Raw genomic sequence first — 10,355 nt, 5'->3', positions numbered from 1 at the left:
TTGATGTCAACTAGTACAGATAAAACTAGTATAAAAGAATATATGCAACTAAAGTAAGCGTAACTTACTAGCTTCAGACATTCTTTAGGATTTGGTTGATAAAGGTTCCGTGATTTTTGTACTCTTATTAAAGAAAGTTTCGTGATTTTTTGTGTATGAGGTTTCGTGATTTTCAGACTAATTCCCAAAGAAAATCCATGTCAATATGATCGACACAATTACACGATTATATACATATCATATATAGTCATAGAATAGAATATAATAAAAAAAAATTTTAATAGTTCACAGATTTATTAATATTTTAACATTTTCTATAACCTTACAGCATAAACATAAGGAAGAAAAGTATATATGTATATCTAAATAATCTGTGATTTTAACAAATGCTTAACAATACTGAGGGTGATTTTATTAATTATATTACAGATTTTATAGGTTAAGGTGGGTAGATTATTGTAGATATCTCGAAAATTACGATTACGACATCTCAACAATAAAATCGCCCATCTTTGTTTAAGTTTGAAATTTTTTGGGTTTCTTTAGTAGATAGGATAAAAGGCTTTTTACTTTTTAAGAAATGTAATGGTCCAATGGACCAAAATTTTAAGTACAATTCTGTTTTTTGTAAACTTCACAATTGTATCTGATTAAATTATTATTTTTTATGAAAATTTCATATTAAAAATCATTTCAATCAATATATAAAGGAAATTATCATTACTATACTAAAATGAAAATTGTTTTAGGATTTTGACTTAAATTACAAATTCGTTGTAGTTTTAATGACATTCTAATAATAATAAAAAATTATAGATGGACGGAATATAAAATGCAATTGTTCTTATTATACATTACTAAATAATACATTTCATTTTTTCTTTGGCTAGAACAAACTTTAAAAAATATGACTATTTTTGTTCAAAAAATGCTTATTTTGGTGCAAAACTAAGGAAAAAGCAGCAACTTTATTGGAGTTATTTAATAGTTATTTCTCGCATCGTATTATAAACAGCTTTCCCGTGGATATCAAATAAGAACCGGTTCTAATCCACCAGATATTAATCGCTTTCTAATGAATACGAGAAATTTGTATTCCTTTATATCTATTGACTAAAATCATGAATCGAATAGTTATTTCTCGCATCGTATTATAAACAGCTTTCCGCGGATATAGAATATACAATTATAACATTAAAACCAGTTTTTAAGCACCGAGGTGCCGAAGGCACTGGCTAAAAAAAACTGGTTTTAATCTTATGATTGTACATTTTTATATTCGTAGGAAGCTGGATATAATAAGATGCTAGACATAGTTTTTTTTGTATGGATGAGAACCAGTTCCTATCCACCGGATTCGAATGAATACGAGAATAGTTATTTCTCGTATCGTATTATAAACGGCTTTCCGCGGATATAGAATGTACAATCATAAGATTAAAACTAGTTTTTTTAGCCCCGAGATGCCGAAGGCACGGGCTAAAAAAACTAGTTTTAATCTTATGATTGTACATTTCTATATTCGTAGAAAACTGGATATAATACGATGCTAGACATAGTTTTTTCGTATTTATGAGAACCGGTTCCTGTCCACCGGATTCGAATGAATACGAGAAAAGTATTTAATTTCTTGTGATTTAGAACAATTTCTTTTATGTAATTTTCATTTCAGAATATGAAATTGAATTGAGAAAAAAACCTTAGAATCACAAATGATTAACAAGGATATAATTGTTTATATTGGCGGAGGTCCGTTTGAATACTGGAACTGGATAAGTGGACGGTACGAGTTCATTCTATCACAGCATTCAACCTAAAACAAACAAAAAAACTTCAAAAATTAATAATTGTACTTGAAAAATCACCAAACCTTTTATATGAAAACATCAGAAAGGTTTCGTGATTATCAAATCAATTAATGCCCATAAAATTATTTTTTTAGTGGTAATGGTAAAGTTTTAAGCTATTTTGTGGGGAAAAATTGGATATCCATTGAAATTAATAATAAATTTACACATTTAATTTTTAAAAAAAATACCTGTGTCATCATAGCCACAGGAAGGATGGCAGCCACCAGGAAACATGTATACAAACAAAACTTGCCCACACGGCTCACCCAGGAAGAGGAGCTTCCTGATATAGCCGCGCTACATGACTTGATCTCTTCCTTGTTTTCAATGTTTGTAGTAATTTCATTTGTGGCAGGGTCATTGGTTTGAGGTAGAGTTGCTGTGCCGGTCCTTGGTTTGCCTGTCCATCCTGTTTCACTGAAGCATCCACTGTCAGTTTCTTCACCTGGGTTACCAGATTTTTTCCTCCTTCGTCTTCTCTTTCGTACTTCAGAATTCGGATCAGCTGTTTTGGAGCCGCCATTTTGGTTTTCGTTGTCTTTGCTTTCAGATGCCTTGTTGATCTGCTGTTTGGCGCGTCTTAGGAGTGCATACAAGTCGATGACGTCATTCAACAGCTGGTTTCCGGATTTTTCTTCTTTGCCGCCATTTTTAACTGAGTTGGTTTGGTTCTTGATTAATTTGTGAACTGCTAGGTTTAGCTCAAAGATTTCTCCTTTCAGTGCAAACAGTTTATCCATTTGAACCTAAAAAATAAAGAGCTATTAGATACAATTTTATTAAAAATTAAGTAAATAAGAATGAAAATTTGTATGATTCCTCTAAAAATAACTTAGCATTAAAAATACGTTTTATCCATAAAAAATTTGCTTTTGGTCCTCAAATGGTCTGAAAACTTTTCTTTTATCCTAAAAAGTTGTCATCAAAAATTTAAATATATTATAGGTACCTGGATTTCTTTTGAATCTTGAACCTTTTTCCTTTCATTATTAGCAATTATGCTTTGCAGTGATGTTCTGATTTGTTCAATTTTCTTCTTTAGGTTCAGAGCAGTTTCATTTCCGATTATTTCTTCATTCTAAAACATACAATATTTTTAAAGAAATGGTTTCTAAAAGTATTCATATCTGAAAATTTATCCTGCATATTGCCATGTTGAAAAAAATGTTTCGTTTTTGCAAAAAGTTAACATTTTAAACATTATCAGAATGGGTGTTTTATGATGTGATTGAAGCAAAAAGGAAGGATCAGTTTGTGCTCTACAAAATACTGCATCAATCCCACCTCCTTCTCCCCAAGCCCCGTAAAAGATTTAGGACACGTTCTGTCATTTGTTAGTTTATTATGCTGGAAACGGTGTTCAAAATTGTTCACCAACAATTTAATTTACATAATGGAAAATTTTTGTTTCCTCACTTTAGGGGGTATTTATTGTCAATTTTATTCTAGATTTTAAAAATTTTTTTTTAGATTTTAATAATTTTGCCCTTACAAACAGTGAACTTAATCAAAGCCTCTTGTAGAATATCTTCGCTATCAGATTTAAAGTTGACCTTATACAGAAAAAAAGAAAGTGAATACAAAAATAAATGCAAACTAGCACTATCAACATGGCAATTGAATTTTGCATGAAATTAGTCTAGGCCATATTAATTTGGATTTGTCATGATTATCCTTGAAAAATGTGCATATTTTACGGGCTTTTACTGAATATATTGGTATATACATATCATATGTTCTAGCAGCATCGCCCCTTTTTCTAGGGATAAATCACCTAGTAGTAAATATTCTCAAAGCTTTCCACAGTCTACAGCTAAAAAAGCCCCTTTTCCCTTTCTTCATTTTTTATTTTTAGGGAGGGGGGGGGGGCTTTCCCAAAGGAGTAGGAGATTAAAGAAGTATATCTATTTTTATCAACTATAAATGCCAACCAAAAACAAGAGATATTTTCAACAAAAAAAAACAAGCTTTACATAGTTAGAGTTATGCAGACATTTTGAGATAAACACACATTTCAAGGACTTGATCTGTTTGTTAAAATCACTCTACAAACCTTTGCAACATCAAAAATATTGGCTTTGATGCTCTCAGCTGCAGAGTTTCTCATTTTCCCGCTCAAATGTTCAGCTTCAGGTAGAATGTCATTGTCAGTATGTTCACCATCATCATTCTTCACCTAAATATATTTTTATTAAGGTAATAATCTTTAATATTAGCTTTACTATTCAAGAAAATTGAGCAACTCAATAATTTTTACAGGTTCATTGTGTCCACCTATAATACAGATTAGAATGATGTCTGTCCGTCCGTCTGTATGAATCAATTAAAACCTTAAAGTATTATATTTAACAAATAAGTTTAGCACAATAAAAGGTTGAATATATTTAAAATAGGGATTCCTAGAACAACCAGGTACTATCTTAAAAGCATCTGAAATAATGACCTAATGGAATAGCTTTTATAATAATATCTTAAACATTACCTCGGAAAATGCGCGAGCAGAAAATTGGGAAAATGCTCCAATGCCGCGTTCATCCTCTTTCTCCGACTCTGAGATGCATGGAGAGTCAGGATAATGGGAGGACTCTTGGTGTTGATCAGCTGACATTACCAGTAAAGTTCTGTCGGTGTTAATTGCTTCATATTCCAGGCTAGAGTATGGGGTGGATAAATTCTGGTTCAAGTTGGAAAAATCTTCTCCCAGACTGAGCAAGGTTCGAAGCCCGTCCTCGTCTAGCAATTCGTCGTATTGGTATTCTTCGCTCAGATAATCCTCCTACAAAGAAAATTTATATTTATCGTGTCGTATTATAAATAAATTAAAACGAAAAATCATAAGAAGGTCCGAGCTAACAGAACTGGTATTGAAAATTGTCTGTAATACGATGCCATAACTGATTTTTAATTTTGGCGGAAAATCGGTTTTAATCCATCAGATATTAATCGATTTCAAAGCCTTACTGGAAATACCTTTTTTCTTTTTAGTGAGGCTAATTAATGTATATACATCATCTGTTCGTACGTACGTTTGTCCATTACATAAAAAAATTTTAAAGATTCATTCAATTCATACGAGTCACGTTAGCATACTTTTTTAGTATGCATTAAAGTTTGATGTCTTTTTAAGAACGAAAATGGTGTTTTCTTGTATTTGCTGCGCTAATTATGGATATAATTGTACTTGTTAAATCTTTGAAGCACAGGGTTATAGCTATGTTAAGTTTTAAATAGCGGCCAAGCCCCTAGATGCCTTTAAGGGCAATTTCAATACAAATGTTTAAAAGAAATTTTTGGCGGCGGGGATTTTTTCGTATTTGTGATTTCTCTTGGGAAGGTTGTGATACAACCCCAAAAAATAGTTTTAAACCATCCCAGGACCTATTAGAAGCTAGAGAAACCATATCACTCCAACAGTTAGCATATCCTTTGGTACACACAAACATACAGACACAGATCCTGTTACTTTTATATAAGGGTTGTTTTACTACCTTTGAGCAAAATTGTCACTGTCAAAATATTTTGCCAACATCATTGTGCAAAATATGACGTCAAAATTGCAACATTTAAACAAAAGTAAATATATCTGATTATGCAATAGATTTGTTAGTTTTCATGTTTTTCTTTATAAATATCTATATTATTAGACAAGAAAAGATGAAAATGTAAGAAAATAAGTCAAGAAGGACAATAGGTGATAATAGTTATTTCCCGTATCGTATTATAAACGGCTTTCCGCGGATATAGAATGTACAATTATAAGATTAAAACTAGTTTTTTTAGCCCCGTGGTGCCGAAGACATAGTTTTTTCGTATGGATGAGAACCGGTTCCTATCCACCGGATTCGAATGAATACGAGAAACAAAATTAACCATTCTGTAAATTTAAATATTTTTAAAGAAAAAGTTTTGACACATCTATTTTGTATTAACCAATCATTTAATTCAAAATCCAATGTTTTTAAAATGCTAACACTTTAAGCTGACTATGTTATTATCAAGAAATAATCTTTAATCTAGTCACAAAAATGTACTAACATAACCTAAACACTAACATTTTAACAAACAATAATCATAACAATTACTTTGTATATTGTTTCATTTAATGAAATAAATATTCCAAATGTAATCTAGTCACAAAATACGTTAATTTTTGCTTTAAATTCACTGCAAAATCAAAATAAATATAACATAACTGTTTATATTAAAACATCAAAATGTTATGTAAAATCTACAAGTGTTCACAATAAAAGGTTCAAGATAAGACTACGCGTAGAGCTTTTAAAATTCTATGTTTAAATAAGAAATTAAAGGATAAATAAGTTGTATTTTAAAAGATATTTTTTAATTTTTTTGCGGGGTTGGTTAAAAAATCTTATTATAGTGATACTCTGTTAAAGCTAATGAATTGTTATATTAGATTTCATTACTTGCCTGTTATATATATAAGATATATTTTTGATTTTTTTAAAAATATTCTTTTTATCAAGAAACATTTATTACTTGATATTTAAACATTTTTCATTATCTTTTGAATAAGTCAGTTAAAATCATTTAACTTATTACTTAATCTAAGATTTGACTGCCTAAGAAATTAAAGAAATAGCACTATTCTTTATTTACTTTGTTCCAAAATTAATTAAGACAAGTCTCACCCACGCTTTAGAAAGTCGTCAAAATCAATTAATCAAAATATTTAATTCTTTAATGGATGTGTGTTAGACATTTTCATGTATCTGAATGGATAAGACAATCCTTATACTAAAGTAACAGGATGTTTGTCTGTGTGTCTGTGTATCTGTGTGTCTGTACCGAAGGATCTCGCTAACCGCTGAACCTATTGGGTTCTCCTTAACAGGGTAGATTCTCATAAGTCCCGGGAAGGTTTATAACTATTTTGGGGAAGGGTACCACCACCCTCCCAAGAGAAATCACAAAAAAAAACTAATTTTTTTTACGTACTCGATTTTAGAAAGAGAGTTCAACGCCAACATAAACGTCAAACGCAAAATAGACATATTTTAAATATAAAAAAAACATTTAAAGTGTCACTAGAGGCCTCTAGGGGCGTAGCTGCTAGTGGATAAAAATATATGTATATCTCAAATTACAATAGACAATATTACCCTTACTGTAAATTAAAATTATTGGTGGAAAAGTTTGGAAACGGGTGTTATAAATTTACTACAAGTGTATAAAGATATTAGGACAACCAATAAGAGATCGTGTTAATACAACTTTGGGACAAGAATAATTTCCAGTCCAATAGCCCCTCTATCCAAAAAAATTTTACAACAAAAAAAGAAAATTTTTAGTTATTTTCCCATTTGTCTAAAAAATTTATTACTTTTATTAACAAACTTTGATTAAGATTTGTTTATTCAGCAACTTTTATTTACACTATTTTATATGATTATATTCAAAACTAGAACAATAAAGATTAATAGTAGTGGAACTTTGTCTATTTAGAAGCCTTGTTAGAAACGAAGCTAATATGTAATTAACTTACAATTTTTTATTTTTGCTCTCTTTAACTAGACCCTAGCGTTAGTAGAATGCAAATATTATTTGCTCGGGTGATATCAAAGATACACGTCGGATATTTGTTGTGTAGATTCCTTTTTAACTTTAGTTAGTCCGTCCAATTTGAAATGGATTAATTTTCATAATATTTCCTACTGCTATATTAGATAGGTGTTTGAAATTCCCTTTGAAGATTTTCCTTATTACTCTATAACTTGCTTTTTCCACAAGTCTCAAAAGCGTCTTTTCTTAATATTTAAATACTCTTTTAAAATCAGTGCTGTGCTACTGATGACTCAAACTTAAAATTGAAATATATTTCAAAAAAATATATTTTCCAGTATGGTTTCGAATATCTTAGCAATACTAAAAAATAATGCATAGCATTAGCATCGTAATACAGTCCACGGGTTTTAAATAAATATTATGCAATTAATATCAGCCCGGGCCCTTGGTGCTAAAAAAAACTGGTTTTAATCTTACATTTTTTTTCTTTTAATATCCGCGGAAAGCTGTCTATAATATAATGCGATTTATTACTTTTATTAATCTTTTTTTCTATTACGATAATGATAAAAATATTAGTTTATTTACATAAGTTACAAGTGTTTTTGCAAAGGCAAAGTAATCATTAAAACAATGTGTATTTTTAGTAGCGTAGCTACTCTATAAATATAATTATGGTGTATCTGTACGTCTGAAAGTACGTCAATCCAAGAGCTTTATGAATACAGTCTCTACATTTACATGATTTTAATTTAAATACTTATATAAAAAGTTTGTGTAACCTAACACCCATCAAAAAAGATTATGAATGTATAACAAAACAAGGATAATAACATCCATAAATAGCAAAGCCAATAGAAAAGCAAAACGGACGGATGGACAGAGGATAAAGTAGTTAAAAAACACCAATTTTTTCCATCTAATGGACAGATGGATAGATGAATTATGTTTCATGAACGTCCAAGCTTTTTTTGTACTGGGTGGGGGTTATAAAATCTCAATATGGGATTTGGGCCGGGGTTGCCTGTAGTGTGCACAATAGATAAAAGACTGATGGACATTATAATTATACAGTAGCTCCGCTTCTAAAATGACAGTTTTAATTAAAATATGGCAGAAGAACAGAAAATTATTCATATGTCAATTGTAGAAAAGCTGCGCTTCTAATTATATGATAAGCCTTGTCTATGTACATAAAATATAAAATAATGTAAATAGTATTTTTTTTGTAAAACATTTGACTTTACACCCTAGCCTTTATGTGAATTGGCTGCAAAGCGTTGCTTGTAGATAAACGTCCTAGTTGACTTAGTGATACTTTTGTAATAAAATTAATAATTATTGATTGAAGATAATTAAAGTCCCTCCACAGATTATGACGTCATACGATAGAATAACCAATGAGAGTCCAGTTTACACTGTAATTGACCAATGGTAAAATTTATTCTGGCCTCTCATTGGATATTCTATCGTTTGACGTCATAATCTGGGGAGGGACTTTAATCATCTTCATTATTATCATTACCAGCGGCAAAGCCCCTAAAGGCCTTGAAGAGACGATGCCAAAGGGGGGGGGGTATTTTTTTCCAGAGACGATTACTATTGGGAGGGTGCCATTACCCTCCCCCAAAATAGTCATAAAACTTCTCATGAACTGTACGCAGCTTCACAGTAAATCATATCGGTCGAGCGGTTGGCAAGATTTTAAGAAACAGACAGAAATACATACATCCTGTCACTTTATATAAGGATTTTATATTTAACTATGCTAAAGTTAGATAAATGTTATGTTGCGCTCTGCTTTTTGATAAACGCTCTAGATTATAGTAACTTATTGTAATAGTTGATAAATTGAAAATATTTAAAAATCTGTCAGCTTTGTAAATGTTATCTTTAAACGTATTGTGTTACTAATGCTAATCTATAATGGCGTGCAGAGATAAATATTCTGAGAAGTAATTGAAAAAATGGAGTGTTTTAGATTTTTATTGTAGTAAAAAAACTTTTTAAAAACTACAAAATGATGGCTTCAAATTCGATTAAATGTACGCTGGAATATAACCGGATCTACGAATAATTGACGCGGAAAGCTGTAGTGTACACCTTCACGAAATGTTACAGCACATACAGATAGACATCCAACTACTTTAATAAATAGAATAATTATTATCATTACCTTATCCCAAAGCTGTGACTCAGGAGAGCTATAATTGCTGTCAGAGGCCACTGAGCTTCGTCCACTGGTCTCCGTAAATACTCCAGCATTATCCACTGCTACATTATTCCTTTCCGCACTCATGTTACCCCCATCCTCCAAACCGTTAATATTTCTGGTTCTATCCCGGTTATGGCAGCTGTCCCACTCAGAACCGGACGAACACACACTGCTGTAATCCACGACCGCTGCGCTCTTTTTCTTCTTCTTACGCCGCGCTCCTGTGGCATTCCTCATTCTGACGACATCGCTGAAAGTGTGCGCATTTTTTGGCGGAGAATTGTTGGTTGGCGATGTTCCATCTTTGTTGAATAGTTTTGGCAGGGACTCGTACCCGAGGTCTTGACTCAAGCAAGATCCTGCAAAATAATTTAGTTTAAGTTTAGTTAGCAAGCTTCTCTAAAACTAGTTTTGTCCATGACTTTGTCTGTACGTATGCCTGTTAGTGTATGGCTTTAATGGAAAGAAATTTTCTTGACTGCTAGTAGAGATAAACGGTTATTTATTTATTTAACTAATAATCCTATCATAAAAAATCAATTAAAAATTAACTTACTTTAACCGTCTCATTCTTTTCGTGTTATTATATGGAGAAATCGCAGGGATCTTAAGGGATAAGACAATGAATGATAAACGAATGTACGACCCCAATGATGATATATAAAATTTCCCCTTCTTTAATAAAAAGTATGCGTTGAAACGTTGGAACTCAATTTAAGGGACTAACCAATGAAAAGTACCCAAAGTTTTAAGAAAACGATTAC

The 10,355-nt window shown here is 31.3% G+C and overlaps 1 protein-coding gene across 1 annotated transcript in view; it reads right to left on the bottom strand.

The window, feature by feature from the left end:
- Positions 1-275: 275 nt before the first annotated feature.
- Positions 276-10,355, bottom strand: part of LOC145326504 (uncharacterized) — a 58,701-nt gene continuing 48,621 nt past the window's right edge. Inside the window, exons 5-10 of the mRNA XM_080169875.1 lie at positions 9,553-9,950; positions 4,333-4,626; positions 3,904-4,026; positions 2,800-2,928; positions 2,039-2,596; positions 276-1,813 (exon numbers count right to left, since the gene is read on the bottom strand). Coding sequence (XP_080026001.1) covers positions 1,736-1,813; positions 2,039-2,596; positions 2,800-2,928; positions 3,904-4,026; positions 4,333-4,626; positions 9,553-9,950 — 1,580 coding nt within the window. The 3' untranslated portion in view covers positions 276-1,735. The remainder of the gene's footprint in view (positions 1,814-2,038; positions 2,597-2,799; positions 2,929-3,903; positions 4,027-4,332; positions 4,627-9,552; positions 9,951-10,355) is intronic.

The sequence above is a fragment of the Acartia tonsa genome, chromosome 8 (genome assembly GCF_053477335.1).
Source record: "Acartia tonsa isolate MP-2025a chromosome 8, ASM5347733v1, whole genome shotgun sequence".
In the NCBI taxonomy this organism is placed as follows: Eukaryota; Metazoa; Arthropoda; class Copepoda; order Calanoida; family Acartiidae; genus Acartia; species Acartia tonsa.
This window is presented reverse-complemented; position numbering and strand designations above follow the sequence as displayed.